The sequence below is a fragment of the Podarcis raffonei genome, chromosome 11 (assembly GCF_027172205.1).
Source record: "Podarcis raffonei isolate rPodRaf1 chromosome 11, rPodRaf1.pri, whole genome shotgun sequence".
NCBI classification, from domain to species: Eukaryota; Metazoa; Chordata; class Lepidosauria; order Squamata; family Lacertidae; genus Podarcis; species Podarcis raffonei.
This window is the reverse complement of record NC_070612.1, coordinates 55,020,306-55,039,076: the sequence shown is the minus strand read 5'-3', so window position 1 is coordinate 55,039,076 and position 18,771 is coordinate 55,020,306. Positions and strand designations below refer to the sequence as shown.

Here is an 18,771-nt window from a genome sequence, read left to right as displayed (position 1 = left end):
ACGGTGGGGCTGTGTGTCGGGCCGCAAACCTCGCCCACTGCCAGACCCGGTAAGCAGTCATTGCAGACATCCAGTGAACTAATGGAGGGAGGGCAATCATGATTGCATCCATAGCCTCACCTTCTGTGTTCACCAGATGTTTGTGCAGATCCTATGCACTTACAGTTTGCAGATTTCAAGACCAAGGGGATGAAGCCTACACACACACACACACACACACACACACACAAAGAGAGAGATGCTTTCTCTCTCTCTCATATTGTTATGCACGCATTCACTGAACATTTGAAAAGGGCTACTGTCAATGTAATAAGAGGGGTAGGAAGGGGTCAGAAAAGGTCCCAGTGGAATTCTATAAGTCAAATAGGAAAGGTGTCAGGGATATAAATGGGGGGGGGGGTTATCTTATATCCTAGTAGTCGGACTGAACTCTATTCTGACCAACAGTCAGGAGTCAGAGTGGTTGCATCACCTGAAATTAACGGTAAAAAAAGGTAAAGGACCCCTGTCAGTTAAGACCAGTCATGAACAACTCTGAGGTTGTGGCGCTCATCTCGCTTTACTGACCAAGGGAGCCGGCGTTTGTCAGCAGACAGTTTTTCTGGGTCATGTGGCCAGCATGACTAAACTGCTTCTGGCGAAACCAGAGCAGTGCACGGAAATGCCATTTACCTTCCTGCCGGAGTGGTACCTATTTATCTACTTGCAATTTGACGTGCTTTCGAACTGCTAGGTTGGCAGGAGCTGGGACCGAAGAACGGGAGCTCACCCCATCGCAGGGATTTGAACCCCTGACCTTCTGATTGGCAAGCCCTAGGTTTAGTGGTTTAGACCACAGCGCCACCCGCGTCCCTGAAATTAACTGTACACAGACTTAAACGGGTTTTGCAGCATGCTTCTCAAATTGTCAGGATTAAGCCATCTACAATGTATTCAAAAGGGACGTGGGTGGCGCTGTGGTCTAAACCACAGAGCCTAGGGCTTGCCGATCAGAAGGTCGGCAGTTCAAATTCCCGTGACGGGGTGAGCTCCCATTGTTCGGTCCCAGCTCCTGCCCACCTAGCAGTTCGAAAGCATGTCAAAGTGCAAGTAGATAAATAGGTACCACTCCAGCGGGAAGGTAAACGTCGTTTCCGTGCGCTGCTCTGGTTCACCAGAAGCAGCTTAGTCATGATGGCCACATGACCCAGAAGCTGTCTGAGGACAAACGCCGGCTCCCTTGGCCTATAGAGCAAGATGAGCGCCGCAAACCTAGAGTTGTCCATGACTGGACCTAACGGTCAGGGGTACCTTTACCTTTACCTTTAATATATTCAAAATTTGTTCAGTGACTCTTTAAAAAATTGGCATACCAGATAGAAAGTGAGGGGAACAAAAGGATTACACATTTTTCGAAGTGGGCCAATTACCCTAGTACTTCTATACGTTTTCCTCATCTCAGTTAAGTGATAGGCATCCTGTTGACAAAAAACCCTTTCGCACCCTGTGACAGGCACCTTCTCCAGCAATGGCTGACATATCCAGTTTATGGTTTCTATTTGTTGTTGAGAGAGAGAACAAGTCTTGGGCTAACACCCCCATCATCTGTAGTTGACAGTATCCCCACATTGTGAGGAAATGGCAATATGGAGCAGGCCCATGGCTTTGGGGGTAAAAAACCTTTTTCTAAAACCACTTCATACACTTTGCTACAGAAATGACAAAGGATGCTGCAGAGGACATAAAACTTACTCAGACTTTTCCAACCAATAGCGAAGATGAGATCCACACTTCGACCACAAGTTGACCAAATCTGCTCTGTTAAATTTGAAGGGCACTGGAAACACATAATAACCATACACTCAGGAGCTACTGTATAACCAACAATGTCTTCCTGGAACGTGTTCATTTGTGTGTTTTCAGACTTGTGAATGCCCTAAAACATGGTTGGGTTTGCAGTTGGTTTGGCACCTGTTCACTTTGAATTATTACGAAAAGATCCAAAGGTATTTAAAAATGGCACCAGCTGGCCTATTACGGTTCCTATTACCTCCAATAATTGCAGAGTCACTCCTTATTGCATTAGCTAAAGGTTCTCCCTCATCTATTGGTCCCGAATGATCTGCAGCAGAAACAAAAAGGGAAAATGACAGAGGCAAGCAGAGAGAGGAGAGTTTTCAATATATCCATGTACACAGCTACAGCCTACATACTGTATGCAACAACATACAGCTATACAAAACGGGTACACAATAGTATATATGCAAGGCTTCTAAGAACAAGGGTGTTTGGGGGGGTGTTGTTGTTGCTTTTAATTTACTGTGTATAATTAAACTGCACATACAAAAAATAAAAAATAAACACTTAGAGGAAAAGACATAGGTTGAGAGGGTGGGAAGAAAAGAACCCAGTACCTTTGGACCCTATCCTTTAGGTTTGCTGCTAGGCAACCTAATACTGAAACTCTGAACCTTTGTCTTGTATTCTGTTTCAGGGTGTAGAACAAATGAGAGCCATATGCTTGCTACCTGCAAATGAATGAGTTGTTTCACTTGATGTCGAGTCAGCTCCTGCTAAAGTGCCGCAGTTGGACTGGGTGAAATGTCCTTTCACAGTGACTGGAGCCGAGCTGGAATGGTGCAGCGCAGCCTTCAGGGGAGCGATATGGTTGAATTGCACTGAAGAGAGACATCCAATGAACCCCTGAGAGTTTGCCTTCATGGTGTCCGGGTCTACATCACTATTCTCTGCTAATCAAAAGAAACAGAAGGAAATTAATCATAGTGCAAATGTACAAAACAAAGAGACAGAAGAATAATTGAATAATTAACCTGTATTCCTCTGAGCCTCTATGCACATTGGCAACATATGCAAATTTGCCATCTCCCCATTTTTGGACTGCTTTTAATGAGAATATATTCATTATATATGTGTGTGTGCATGCGTGCATGTGTGAGAAAGAGAGAGAGAATATGAATGGCAGTTACTAGTCTGCCAATAAATATATTTTTTAATTAGCTATAGCACATTCAAAGCCCAAACTGTAAAACTCAATTCAGATGTTTTAATTATTGCATATATTTATTTTCATTCTCCATAAACTTCAAACATTAATGGAAAATAATCCTAATCATGAATATGTAAACCACCATACATCATTCTGTATAAAAGCTATCAGTCAAATTCTGATGTCTTAAGAGAGTGTTTTCACATACAACAAATATTTTACTAGTATTGCTTAAGCTATATGGTTTTTTTAAAAAATTTTGTCACATGTATTCCTTACCCATATCATGCTTTACTTACTTAAGAAATTATGTGTTGGGGGGGATTCTAATTCAAGATACTTTATCTCCAATTTGAACCACAGTTTTGCACAAATGGACTCTCAAAGTTCTCTGTCCCGTTTTTGGAAGAAAAATTGGGGACTAGAGGGAGGAGGACTTCAAAAGTTTCTTGGGTGAGGAGTTACTATTCACAATGGCAGTTTCACAGTTCATTCCTTTCCTCCTAAGGCTATCCCTGCTGCTGTAAGTGTGGCAAGCTAGTCACCATTTTGTGTCCTCCATATTGCCACACCACAAAAATATTGGGGAATTGGCTGAGAAAGTTCTGCGAGGTGGCCATCTCAGACACATCTCAGAATTTTTCTCAAAACATTATCTGAGAAATTTCAGCTCTGTTTTATTTTGAACTGTAAGGAAGTCATGTGGCAAAATTTACTCTAATTCACAAAATATGAGGCATATAATATTCATAACATGAGAGACAAGCCTGGCTGAAGACACATTTCCTTGTAAGATAATGAGAAACATCTATTCTGTGAAGTCAGATCTATTTCACATTGTGTAAACCTATCACTACATCAAGTCTTGCAAATCTTACAGAATATTTTTGAACCTAAGCCTTTCTGGTGATGGTAATCGCTGCTATTATTTTAGTAAACACCTGTATGCTAATTTGTTCCTATCTGCAAGATAATGGCATGCAGAGCTCAATTTTAACATGCCAAGTGGAGATTAGGTTATGGCAAAATGTCAGCCTAATGTCTTTATCACACAGTCATTGCATGATTCTAAAAACAAAAAACCGCCTTGCATAATATTGCAGACATGTGAGCTACTTACAAAAACAAATGGTACACTTCAGAACAGCAGTCAAAGATTCTACCACATGGGTGATGTCAAGTTACAATACTACTTCCATTAATTAGTTCACAGGCGCAGCATAGGTGATGTAGTTTCTTCATTAATTAGCTGGAGATCACTATACCGATCATGACATTTCATTTATAGTCTCAAATGTTTGTGCCTAAAAAGCTTGCTACAATGAAGCTCTCACTTAAGCCTGTATTATATTATTGGGATATTTAACATTTACAGAGCCCAGTCCTGCTGGAAGCTGCAGTCAACCGGATCCCAGTGTGCTCAATATATTTTGCTCCCTGAAGAGAAGGACAATACGGTCCCTTTCTCCATTCTTTATAGAAAAGATGACCAGACTGGCCTTGACTCTTATGTCAATACTGGTTGGCTAGCTTTGGGGCTCCATGGCAGGTCACTGGACACACAGTTCTGTCTGCTCTCTGTCCCTCAGTATTAGGGTTGCCACCTTTGTTCTGACAAAATACAGGACAGGACGAGGTGGGGGAGGGGCATTTCCCCCCCACCCAATGCTGAGATGACTTCAAAGCAATCCATTACAATTTATTGCAGCTTAACAGGGGGCTTCTCTGAAATTCATCACATGCGCACACACACATGAATTTGTAAATCTCTCTGTGCTTTGCTACCCAGAGCTTAAATACATGACCCTTACGTGGCAAGGCCCAGAACTCTCCCCCTTTGTTGGAATAAAGACACTTGACACCAGTATTTTAGGTTAATGGGCTAAAAAAGGCCACAACTTTATTAGTTATAGAATGTGAGTGGTATTGGCTTAGGCATTGGAACAGAACTGACTATATCTGACTCCTGCCTGCCTGCAGGAAGTCTCAGAAGGGTTAACCACCAGTAAGGGGAGCCCTGCTGATGCACATCAACTAGGAACTCCCCCAGGGTCACCCCAGGAAGAAAGGGGCAAGTCCCTAGACGCGGGCTGCTTAAATGGAGCAAGCCACGCCCCTTGGTCGACCGGATTGGTCGGACTAAGGGTGACATGACTGGGGACTCCCTATTACGCGGGGGCTAGCCATGCCCCATCCATGCACATGGGATGAGCTCACAACCAGCCCGTAACTTCGTTTCCCTGGGAAGTGAAATGGCTTCCTCACACCCTTTCACACACATGGATTTGAAGAAGACCCCTAACTTAGCCTAGAGCATGGTGGAGGGGCGGGGGGAGCAGAAATACAAGACAAACTGTGTCATGTATTGAATCAATACAGGACATAGCATTTTGCACTGATTCCATATTATACAGGGTGGGTGGCAATCCTATGTATCCATCACCTGAGGAGGCTGTCCCACTGATAATCCCTGGTTATGCTTGACCAAGGACTGCCAGCTCTAGAGACCTCCTGGTCCAGCATAATGTATGACTAACTGCAATGGAGCTGTTCAGAAACTTCACAATGACCGCTCCCCACATTAAACGGGGGGCACCCTTTGTGTGGTTGCGTGCAGCCCCTGGACCCTGTGTGGCTCCATTAGCACAGGCTTGGCTTCGCCTTTCCCCAGGTGGGATACCTAGAGGTCTCCGCCCACCTCAGTCAGTTGTCCAATCCTGCCTGGGGAAGCGTTGCCAAGGAGACCAGGCCAGGTAGGGGAGGGACTACCTGCCCACACCATAGAGGGAGGATCTTACCTGGGAATCTTCAGTTGGCTCCAGAGCTTCTCCCACCCTACCCACCCTCAGTTAAGACTTATTTTGCAGGTTAACCTTTTCTCCACAGGTACGCGGGCGCTGCTACATCAAGGTCATTGTTGAAGGGCCGGAAAGGATTTCCCCTGCATCGGCCGGTTTTGCCTTCCCCGTAGCAAAACGTCACAACTTTGGCGGTATCAGGTCTTGGGTGGAATCCTTTAATCTATCTTCCCTGAATGGGGGGACATCCAGCGGTGACCCACGCCCCCTTCCTCTTTGCGGCGGCGATACCAGGGTTCCCCGTTAAAGGGGTTTTTGAGGGGAAGCTTTGGCCGTATGCCTAGAGGTTGTCATTCCTCTCCCCTGCAACGACGGCGTAACAGGGGCGAGCTCTCTCTGCTTGAACATATGTTCTCCAGAGCCAGCCCATCCCCCCCCCACACTGGATAACCCTGATGTTCGCCAGATCCCCGGCTGGGGACTGGGAGGGATAAACACCCAATGCCTGAGCCAAGGTCTACCCACATCTGAAATATAATAAAGTTGTGGCCAATTTAATCCCATAGCACGTTGTCTTGAGTCATTATTCCAAATGAGGGGGGGCGCGCCCAGGGTTTGGGGGACTCCACCTGTCCACGCAATGAAACAGCTAGATTGTTAACTTCAACTGGCTGCAGGGACCAATCCTTAAGTAGCTTTGCTTGGGGACAGCCTGTTTCTGGGCACAATGGAAGGTGGTGGCGCATGCTTTTAATGCTCTGATTGACATGACACCTGAGTATTTTAAGGCTGCCTTTTCCTGCATCCTTCTCCCCAAATGTTATGCTAACCAGTAGAGCCATTCAGAACAAAGGTGCTTCCCCAAAAGAAGTCTTTTTGAATAAGGTAAGTGATGAGGAAGAACATGGGAAAGTGAATCTGTCAGAGTGCTCATTAAATGGCCAAAGCTGTCGCATCTCTCTGCAAACAAATTGGGATGAATGCTCAAGAAACAGGTCATTTGGACATGTCCGGTATGCATTTTTTAAATGCTGCATAAAAAATAAGATGTTGCCTAAAAATATCAAATTTTGTTCATAGGTGTACTTGTTTCTGAACTTATCCTTGTTCTGTGAGCTGTCTTTAGCTCTCTTGTATTTTGAGATTGTTCAGAAAATGAAGACACAATTACCTCACTTACATACTTTAACATTGAACCTATTTCCATTTTTGTCTCACACATTTATCCTCAGAATTAAAGAGAAAATGGGTAGAACATTCAGAGCACGTGACAGAACTCTAAACAAAATAGCATAATTATGAAACTTCTGTTAGAATGCTTTCCTTCGGATTCATGGACTGGATTTTAGAAATTTCTATAAACCATGCTTTTACATTCAGACATGGAGATTGCTGTTTGTTTTCCTTGGTTATAATACTAGTGCTTCTCTCCCAGCTTCTAATGTTTCTTTTACACTCCACGGTGGAACTGAGGCTTTTCCAGCATTATACCACCCTGTTATGCTAAGTTTCACTCACATCAGTGGGGATGTACAGAACAACAATGGACATCACTGAACATGTCACCATGCTTTGTGCCCATCTGTGATTCTGTTTCCCCATGATTCACCAATCAAAACGGCAGAAAGGAACTGTATGCTGGAATACCACCCTGAATTTCATCACATGGCACAATCCATGAAAATGCTGGGGAAATTATAGTCATACCTCAGGTTGAATGTGCTTCAGGTTGAGCGTTTTCAAGTTATGCTCCATGGCAACCCAGAAGTAATGGAGCACATTACTTCCGGGTTTCGGCACTTGTGCATGCGCTAAAAATGATGTCATGCGCATGCGCGGAAGCGGCAAAACGTGACTCGGGCACGCGCAGACACACAGTTATGTCTTACGTTCTATTCAGGTTGGGAACAGGGCTCCGGAATGGATCTTGTTCACATCCTGAGGTACCCCTGTACAGCACAAAACTCCCAAGGTTTTCTGGCTTAATGTTGCTGCAAAAGCATTTTTTTCCTGGAAGCAATAAACATGGAAATGAGTGCTAAACTTCCACTAGATTCTGATGTATTTCCAGAAGTGGCTTTTAAGTCATGTGAAAGATCACATAAAATGTAGAAATTATTGGGTAAGGAAATGCTAGGAAAACAGAATAAAGTATTGCCTGAATACAACCTCATTTTGGTTGCCTGCCCTTTTCAGTTTTCCTGAAATTTCTATGTACATTGCTTGTGGAAGGTAACATCCATCTAGTAGTGGCGCTATATTAATTTTTGCCACCAAGGACGAAAATGTTAATTGGCTGTAAATTAATGTGCTTACAAAAATGTACACAGCATGCATGTTTTCTATGCCTCCACACATTAGTTTCCAGACAGAAAATGTGATTCAAATTAGAAAAGAAAATCTTCCATGAAAGGTTCTCTTTCCCATTTTTATTTCTACAAGTATGAGTCCAGCTTTTAATAACTTCATATTTGGATCACAAGAGGTGCCGTTTCTGCAGAGTTCCAATTAAATTATACTAAGCGTAATTTCTCACTCAAAATTAACACAAGAAAATTGTGCAACTTTCAGACATAGAGCATTGTTGATTTCTAGCACTGAAAGGTCAATGGGGTGTGCTACACAGTTATCCAGCAGGAAGAGTATTTCAGAGAAATTACAGATGTACTATTTATCAATGCTTAGCATTTGCACCCACAAGCAGAATAAAGAGGAAAGACACTTGTGTACCAAGGCCCTGTGACACAGTCACTCCCTATGTAATGAAATAACCAGACTAGACAACAACATATACAGTTTTGGGGTTCAAATAGGCCAACTTTATTGGTTACGGATGTGAAGTTTTGGCATAGCCATTGGGTGAAGCCATTTATTTAACTCCAGCCCATCTGCTGGGAGTGTATCTAAGGGAAAACCACACAATGGGGTCCCTACAACCTACATAAAATAGTGTTACCCCCGAGGGGTCCCTGCTGGAAGAGTCCTATGGCCTTTCCCCATCTGGGCATTGGACAGAAGCAATTCCTCACTGATCCCTTTAACAGGATACCCTTAACGAAGGAGGGGTAGGCAGAGGCAAGACTAAGGCTTACCCAGTGCCTAACCTTGCAAAGTTGTGATAACTGCTATGAGGGTTCTGAAGGAAAACCGAGGAGCAGTGCGGCATCAGCCACAATTTATTCTCCCGGGCGGACCAAAGTGATGCTCATTGGCTGGCTGGTTCTGTCCCCTGGGGAATCCCCGTACCCAGGCCAGCCTGCCATTGGCCAATCTGCAGACAGGCCTGGAGTCGTCCCTAGCTAGCCTCTGGAACACTGACATGGGGTCGTGACCAGGCCACAATGCTGCCTGACCATTTAAGGTTAGTGGACTTGTGACTGGTACAATGAGGGTCACAACATAATGCTTATTACAACAAGGAGATAGGTAGTGATTACTCAAACTGTACAGGAAATCTGCCTAAAGCGGAAGCATCTTTCAGAGCTCCTGCCCAAAATAACAATGAGCATGATCTATCTCTGAGAAGGATGAAGCTCATATGAAGCTCATAAAGGGACCCCTGACCATTAGGTCCAGTCATGACTGACTCTGGGCTTGCGGCGCTCATCTCGCTTTCAGGCCGAGGGAGTGGGCGTTTGTCCACAGACAGCTACCAGGTCATGTGGCCAGCATGACTAAGCCGCTTCTGGCGAACCAGAGCAGCACACGGAAACACCTTTTACCTTCCCGCCAAAGTGGTACCTATTTATCTACTTGCACTTTGACATGCTTTCAAACTGCTAGGTGGGCAGGAGCAAGGACCAAGCAACGGGAGCTCACCCCGTCGCAGGGATTCGAACCGCCAACCTTCTGATCGGCAAGTCCTAGGCTCTGTGATTTAACCCACAGCGCCACCCGCGTCCCTATGAAGCTGATACATTACCACAAAACCTTGTCAATTCACCTCCTGTGGACAAGCCAATGCCCGTTATATAGGATGCAGAACTGATGTCTGAGCTGTGCCTATTAATTGCACAAACACTACAATCTGCCATCTCTGAGTTAGAAGAGATCTGCTGACTGATTCTGCCCCATCTCGCCACACCTCTTATGTTGCTAAAAGAGGCTCGTTCAATTCAAAGTATCTAGGAATGGGGAATCTGCACTCACCACCTTGGTGCCTTTAACCCCTAGTGTGTGCTTGTAACTTATTTGCCTGCATAGAATTGTCCGCTCTTACTGGATTCCCTCTCCCATCTATTGGCATTCCTCCAGCAGAAATGGTCAACCCTGCCCTCAAGGCAATTGATAGGGGGAAATTCGCACTCTGCCCTTGCACAATAAGCTATTTCTACAGTGCGACCAGGGACAGTGCAACCAGGGACAGGCAAACTGGGAACTAAGCTGGTAGGAGTGAAAGTTTGATTTTTTCACCATTTCCTGCACTCTGTCTCAATGCCCTTGTGTCCTGAGCTGAAGAAGAAGAAGAAGAAGAAGAAGAAGAAGAAGAAGAAGAAGAAGAAGAAGAGGAGGAGGAGGAGGAGGAGTTTGGATTTGATATCCTGCTTTATCACTACCCGAAGGAGTTTCAAAGCGGCTAACATTCTCCTTTCTCTTCCTCCCCCACAACAAACACTCTGTGGGGTGAGTGGTGCTGAGAGACTTCAAAAAAGTGTGACTGGCCCAAGGTCACCCAGCAGCTGCATGTGGAGGAGCGGAGACGCAAACCCGGTTCCCCAGATTACGAATCTACCGCTCTTAACCACTACACCACACTGGTTCGACTCCATGCACACACACCCCAGTCTTTTGGAGTCACAAGGAAAGAATGGGTTTGTTGTAAGAAAACTCACTTTAAATGTACTGCATCACATAATCAACATTCTACATTTGTAATTCCATCAATTCTTTTCTGAAAGATTCATTACAGCAGTTTTGTACCACTGGACATTTTTACAGGCTGGCGTTTTGAACCACTGAATGGTTTGCTTGCTTCTCAGAAGAGCTTTGAAAGCTAAATAAAAGATTACAAAGTTACAAGCTGTATTCATGTACAGGCAAATATTTAGGACAAGCTATTCTATAATATTTTATCATATTTACACTCTATAAAACCCAAGCCTCTTCCACCTAAATCCATCTCTCAAACCACTACCCCCTGAGGAGTCCTGATCATTCCTCCTGAAATAAAATAGCAGAATGATGTGTTTTGTGTATTCTGGGAAGCCATGCTATACCACAAGTTGCATCACTTGATCTCCTTCCATAGATGAACATATTCGAAAACAGAACTTCTGTGATATGATTTGCAAAGGTGCATCATTCAAAAGGAATGTCATTTTGCAGCTTGAGCAATTAACTCATTTTCTTTTGCCTATAACGTAAGTGTGATTTAGCCTTTTCTTTGTTAGACTGCACAGAGAATGCCATGTTTCATTATGCCTGATTGCAAAAATGGAAAATATAAGTATGAAATTATTTTTAATGGAATCCACGTGCACATCTTTCTAGGAGCACTTACCAGCGATTACATGTATGCACTTTGACAAGAATGAAGCTTCTACCTTGATTGTCACTCTCTGCCTAATCAAATGTGAGAAAGAAATGTTTCTCAACAAGATTAGCATTAGTGTGTGTGTGTGTGTGTGTGAGAGAGAGAGAGAGAGAGAGAGAGAGAGAGAGAGAGAGAGAGAGATTATTTTTTTAGGGAAAATCTACTGCACTGTACTTACCTAGGATCTTGCCAAGTGTGAGCGATTTGATTGCATTGAATTGTGTATCCGAAGAAAGAAAGAATTTCATCCTTTCATTGTGGTCAATCTTCAATATTATTCAGTGAGATGCAAAAAGTAGTTGGATGTAGGACAGTTGAAATGGTAAGGAGGAGGAAAAAGAAATAATTGTCAATGATACAATTAACTTAAGTGAATGACACTAAAGCAATATGAAATTTATTAAAACACAGGGAACAGTTAGGTAAACCACTTTGTATAGACCTCTCTTTGATTTTTTTTTAAAACTGTGCTATTATGACCAATATATTGTTTAAGGAATGACAACTTATAAACAGCTCTTTTAATATCCATTTGGGTAGTTCTTATCTATTCATCTGTAAGTACAGTATAATTGGCGAGCCTCATGAAAGGACAAAAATGTCTTACCTACCAAACATAAAAGCTCTTACTTATCTGAGAATGAACTTTTAAATTTGAAATAATTAACTATGATGCTATGAAAGTCCCTGTGTTATTATATAAATTGCTTGCCTTCAAACGCTGATGACAGCACATATCTGTGCTCCACAAGCTCTTAGCCCAATATATTTTTTGATTGCGACATTTCTACAATAGGTTCTGTTCAATGCAACCACATTCAGATATGATTTATGCAAGCTAATCTTCCACTCCTCTTAGAAACTGTGTAATGAGGTAGGAATAAATACATTTTCCAAGTAACTTTTTCATTAATCCCCGTAGAAGTGCATATTCCACAGAAGTAACTAGAAGTCTTGGGTCATAATACATTTTGAAAAACAGACAGAACTGATTTATATTTTCTTTTACAATAGATTTCATAAAATGTATACTAACGACAGCTCTAAAAAAGAAAAGTGAAAAGCCTATTTCACACAATAGGCTGCTTCGCAGACATGCATTCTTCCTGCTCAACCCAATCTCTGGTCTAACTGAGGCTGGAATTTTTAAGCAGTATTTGGGAGAAGTCAAAGCTTCTCTCTCACACACAATAAATATGAATTTATTAGTAACATTTTGGGGTCCATGGGCAAATTTCAAAATTTGGGAAACTGTTTTTCACGTATTGCCACAAAATGCCTACCGTTGATTATGTCTAATGACAACATGGCGACCGTGGGATAATCACAAAACAAGACTTGGCCAAGAAACTGAGTGTAAGGCAAAAGTTGGATCAGAGATTGAGATGTCAAGCCATGTATTTGACCCAAGATACCATCCAATTTCCCTGAAGAAAAACGATGATGCAAAGAAATGCACCCACACAACAAAACTCCAGATAAACAACAACACAAACACTTTTTAAAAAAGGATTTAAAGGACTGAATTCTGTTGCCTAATTAACACTAGGATGCCTTTTGGTCAAAGATTTCTAAACAATTAATATAACTGATTAATCAACAGAAGGTTGCAGTCGTGGTTTTCTAAATGATTTTCCCTCCCCCTTGGTGAACAAAATATGCAGACTCTTCCCCATGAACATCCATGCCCTATGAAAATAAAAGACAGTACAGTGGTAACTCTGGTTATGAACTTAATTCGTTCTGGAGGTCCGTTCTTAAGCTGAAACCGTTCTTATACTGAGGCGCGCTTTCGCTAATGGGGCCTGCCACTATGTGCGCACCTCTGGCATACGATTTCTGTTTGCATCCTGGGGCAGTGTTTGCAACCAGGAGCAGCTACTTCCGTGTTAGCGGAGCTCGTAACCTGAAGCGTTCATAACCAGAAGTGTTCATAACCAGAGGTAAAGGTAAAGGTAAAGGTTCCGGGTCATGTGGCCAGCATGACTAAGCCGCTTCTGGCAAACCATAGCAGCGCACGGAAACGCCGTTTACCTTCCCGCCGGAGCGGTACCTATTTATCTACTTGCACTTTGACGTGCTTTCGAACTGCTAGGTTGGCAGGAGCAGGGACCGAGCAACAGGAGCTCACCCCATCGCAGGGATTCGAACCGCCGACCTTCTGATCGGCAAGTCCTAGGCTCTGTGGTTTAACCCACAGCGCCACCTGCGTCCCTATAACCAGAGGTACCACTGTATAAAATGCGCTGTTCTTCACAGCAACATTATATCATGCCAGGGACATTTTCCCTTTTTTAAACTGGGATGAAGAGGGGAAGATGCAAAGCAGCAGAGAGGTTGGATTGGCTGTGCCAGTGTGTTTGAACCATGTCAGCCTCACTGTACCTCACTCCTCTAACTTCTGTCACATAGCAGCAATGCAACTGGAGGGTCAGGTGAGTTGTATTTTATCAGCTTAGGTTTTTTTTATATATAAAGAAAATACTGTACAGCTTTTATAGTATGTGAAGATGTAGCCAGACGGAGTGATCAATAGGATTGATAAAGGGCGGAATATAAACAGAATACATAAATGTGCCTCCATTGTTAATTACAGGAGAATTGGGTGCCTCGGTTAGAAGATGTTCAGGAAACACTGTTAGGTAAAAGAAGAGAAAAGCCACAAAAAACGCTACCACCCGGCAAGGTTCTTCCCTTTTTTCATTAAGCCTTTAAAATTGCAATGTTTGATAGGGGAAAAAAAAAAACCTTGCAGTTCTTCTGTGCTTCCTGCTGTTCTACATAAATTATCAATCTTAGCCTGCTATAGTCATTAGTTGGAAAGATGACATGAATCAGGATTTTGTTATTTTTGTGCCAATACTCTGTGAATGAGACTTTGACCTTTTTTTAAACGGGAAAAGATAAACATCAAAGACATCACTTTGCCAAGGTTCTCTCTGCCCAGCAAGAGTCTGCTATGTTTTGCTTTACTTCCTGAGGCACTCGACATAAGCACTCAACACACACATACAACGGCCACATGCTATATTGTATTTATTTATTTTATTTTGCTTTGGGGCTCGTCCTCTTTGATGACAATCTTTATTTTCTTTTCACTTTTTTGCATTACCTCCACAAATAGCTTTTCTTCCTCTCTGTTAATCTTCACACGGTGAAGCTGCCCATCGGCCATGCTTTTGAAATTGATGCTGAAGATGTCAGGAGCTTGATGGCTATCCAGCTTGTACCTGATCTGTAAACTTCCTGAAGGAATTGGGGAAATGATATTTTAGTTTCATGACTGGTATATAGAAAACGCCTAGTTTTCAATGTTCATGACTGGGGTATATCCAAAATACCTGGTTTCCAGTTTACATAAATGCATCTGAAAAATGATGGTGGTAGAATATTTTATTTACTTACCCAAGGAATATTTTAAATAAGAAGGAGACACAGAAGATAGAAAATATGGAAATTACCCTTCATGTTTAACTCTGTCATGTTAGTTCTACTTAGAGTAGGCCTATTGAAATAAATGGACATAACTAACTTGGCTTTAGTCATTTAAACTCTGATTATGTTAGGTGGATACAACCCATAATTATCCAGAGTGTTCATGAAAATGAATACAATCCATAACACAGTGTAAAAGCCCAGAGCTGCAGCATAGTTTTTAAAAATTGGGCTGTCCTACTCTCAAAAAGGCAGTCTACAGGGAAAATCATAAGGCCACAATCTATCAACCACTGCTTTGTTCTCTCCATAGGAAAAGCAGTGTTATGTAGTGGGTAGCATGTCAGACTATGAGCTGGGATACCCAGTAAGTATCAAAACCCACTCAGTGATGAAGCTCATCGGATATTTTTGGGCCGGTCACTGTTTCTCTGCCTATTCATATTTCACAGGCTTGCTGTGAGAATAAAATGGGGAGGGGAAATACCATGTGCACCATCTAGAGCAGCAGTTCTCAACCTGTGGGTCCCCAGATGTTGTTGGACTACAACTCCATCATCCCTGAGCTCTGGTCTTGCTAGCTAGGGGTGATGGGAGTTGTAGTTCAAAACATCTGGGGACCCACAGGTTGAGAAAGGCTGATCTAGAGCTTATTGGAAGAAAGGTAGATGATAAATGTAATGCATAAATAAATTACAAATATAACTCAAAATACAAGAAGGGCCTCAGTTGCATGACCGAGAGCATGCTTTGCGTGCAGAAGATGTGAGGCTCAATTCCAGCATCTCCTTTCAGAAAGCCTTGGAAAGAACCCAGAATGATGACTTGGAAATGTGCCCTGGATGGCATCAGGGTGCATGGATTAGCATCCAGCAGTGGTGTGCCCTGAAACTTTTCGTAGGGGAACAGTTAAGGCCAGAGGTGCCAGCTTGCAAGGGTCCTGTTGTGCATGTTTGAACATCATGCCTCCATCCCTAAGCCAGGCAGAAGCTTCCCAGCTTTCGGGAGGAGTTGCCAGGCCTCTGACAGGATGCTGTAGCCCTCTTGCCCCCTTCTCAAAGCCTGTGGGCTTTGGGAAGGTGGTGGAAAGGCTCTTGGACCCTTTTGGAGCATCACACCTCCCTCCCTAAGCTGGGCTGAAGCTTCTGTAATTCACCAGGAACATTTAGCCAAGTCTCCCTAGCCCACTGACCACATGCCACTGGCACCCAGAAACATCTGTTCAGCCATCAGGTTATCATTAACATACAGGTCTTCCTAAAGGTAAAGGTAAAGGGACCCCTGACCATTAGGTCCAGTCGTGACCGACTCTGGGGTTGCGGCGCTCATCTCACTTTATTGGCCGAGAGAGCCGGCGTACAGCTTCCGGGTCATGTGGCCAGCATGACTAAGCCGCTTCTGGCAAACCAGAGCAGCGCATGGAAATGCTGTTTACCTTCCCGCGGGAGCAGTACCTATTTATCTTCTTGCATTTTGACGTGCTTTCGAACTGCTAGGTTGGCAGGAGCAGGGACCAAGCAACAGGAGCTCACCCCGTCGCGGGGATTCGAACAGCCAACCTTCTGATCGGCAAGTCCTAGGCTCTGTGGTTTAACCCACAGCGCCACCTGCGTCCCTACAGGTCTTCCTACTCAACTGCAGATATGAATGTAAGAAGAAACAGAGAAGCCACACTTCTCACTGTCATTTCTGTTAATATGCAGACAGGAAATGGATGTAGAAGAAGCATGCTGCTTAAAAACTTTAAAAGTTTCATGGTAATGTTAACTTTGCCAAAGCATACATAATGACGTACTCACCATTTTTGGCAAGAATAATGGAAAGGTAATCTTTATAGAAGGAGCTTACATAAAGGAGTAAGCTTGGGATCCGCGTCGTTCGAAAGGCAAAAGTGATTGCTTCTCTGTTCAGCGTCATATCCGGATGGAAAGACGCAGCGTGAGAACTGGAGTTCTTAGCCAAGCTGTAAGATTCCTGAAAGTTGTACACAACTGAAGAGCCCGCTCCGAAATATGCAGAGATCTCTGAAACAATGTGCAAATTGTGTGTTTTGTTAGCATCATCCTGAAATAAACGAAGGTTGTCATTCCTTTTTAAAAGGAAAACAATAAAACACAACATTAATTACATTTCCAAGAGAAAGAAAAATTAGAATAGCAATTGTTCTGCACAGTAATTTGAAACATTAGCTGTGATTGTCAGGGCCTATTCTTAGCAGCCACTCAGCATACAGTGCTTGCATGCCATTGCCCTCCCCCTGCCAATTTCCAGCTCCATCAAGTAGTGACAAGGTAGCTGTGAATACGGCTTTTGGCACACCACCCATAAATGCAACTTTCTGAGTGCTTTGGCAAGTCAAGCCAAATGAACACTGCACCCAAGTTTATTTCCCAAAGCAGCAAATTCATGTTTCTAATTGCCTTTCTCAAAAAAGCAAGTGAAATCATTTTTTCCCATGTGTTGGCTCTACACTGAGGGAAGAGTAAAACCATCCCTACCAGCTTGCTTCTGACGTTTTGTGCCCTCAGGCACCCATCCACTGTCCTTATCTTTGGCACAGTATTTGTAAAGAGGAGCCAAGTTGTTCTCATTGTAATGAGTGTAAAAGTTTGTTAAGTATGCATTCCCACTTCATTACTAGATTTCTACTGAAGGACATTGAGAATATGAAAGTTTAAATGATCAGATCAAATGCTGACATCTTCAATCTTAAGCAAAGTGGTTCACAATGTTCCTGCTAATCCTGGCCAACTTTAAATCTAATAGAAGGCAAATCTAACCACTGTAAATTGAGTTTCAAACTGCAGATAAAACATGCAAAGAAATGGCATTTAGAAATAAATTTGTCCCTCATATAGTGACATGAGGGTGTAAGGAGCAGGCGGCACTGTGGTCTAAACCACTGGGCCTCTTGGGCTTGCTGACTGGAAGGTTGGTGGTTCGAATCTCTGTGACAGGGTGAGCTCCCATTGCTCTGTTCCAGCTTCTGCCAACCTAGCAGTTCAAAAGCACGCCAGTGCAAGTAGATCAATAGGTACCACTGCAGTGGCAAAGTAAACGGTGTTTCTATGCGCTCTAGTTTCTGGCATAATGTCCCATTGCACCAGAAGCATGGCCACATGACCCGGAAAGCTGTCTGTGGACAAACACCAGCTCCCTCAGCCTGAAAGCGAGATGAGCGCCACAACCCCATAGTCGCCTTTGACTGGACTTAACTGTCCAGGGGTTCCTTTACCTTTACCTATAAATAAGGGTATACTTTGGCCATGCCCACCAGCTTGGAGTGGTAGTTGTATATCAGTGCAGCCCTTGGGCAATAGAAGGTTAACCAACCCTGGCATTAAAAACATATAAATAAAGCCATACATTAGTAATGTAGCAATTTAAGAAGTTTTAAAAATTAAAAAAATCATAAAACTTAGTATTAACATTTTGAGTTTGATATTTCATAGAAAATAAATTTACAATTCATGCTTGCCTTTCTTACAGAATGGCCCAGTGTAAGCAGAGAAAGTGCAGTCGCAAGAGAATCCATTGTACTTCTCTTTGCATTTTCCTCCATTGTGACACAAGTTACCGTAGCTGCTACAATGTCCGGGGCAACCTGGTTTTACACCTGGGGTTACTTTTGCTCTCTCTTCCAAGTCAAGAGCTCCTCCATTTAGCTGTAAAGAACGAATACACCCCAGAAATCCTTTCTGCCTGGATGCTGTCCCACCTGCAGTGGAAATAAATTCATGTAAGCTTTTTTTAGGAAATTGAAGTGACTTGATGTGTAATAACCTCCACATCTCAAAACATTCCATTCTGGCACGTGAGCATATCTAAAAATATTTACAAATAACTGCTACTCCAGTGCATATATTGAAAGTTTCTTGGGCGCTTGTCAAACCCCTGAAACTGTTTATGAAAGACAGGCTTATTGGACAGTAGCAGAGAGCAAGCAAGAGCATGTATTGGAATTATCTGAGAGCAAGGGAATATACAAATGTTAGAAACTTATTTCTTGTTCCCTCCTC

General features: G+C 43.1%; 1 protein-coding gene across 2 annotated transcripts in view; it reads right to left on the bottom strand.

The window, feature by feature from the left end:
• LOC128423033 (contactin-associated protein-like 4) overlaps positions 1–18,771 on the bottom strand; it is a 278,897-nt gene that overhangs the window by 8,496 nt on the left and 251,630 nt on the right. Inside the window, exons 18-23 of one of the 2 annotated variants that reach the window (XM_053407702.1) lie at positions 18,231–18,470; positions 16,552–16,776; positions 14,430–14,563; positions 11,496–11,583; positions 2,508–2,729; positions 2,030–2,101 (exon numbers count right to left, since the gene is read on the bottom strand). In XM_053407702.1, coding sequence (XP_053263677.1) covers positions 2,030–2,101; positions 2,508–2,729; positions 11,496–11,583; positions 14,430–14,563; positions 16,552–16,776; positions 18,231–18,470 — 981 coding nt within the window. The remainder of the gene's footprint in view (positions 1–2,029; positions 2,102–2,507; positions 2,730–11,495; positions 11,584–14,429; positions 14,564–16,551; positions 16,777–18,230; positions 18,471–18,771) is intronic. The other variant, XM_053407703.1, reaches the window with a different exon arrangement.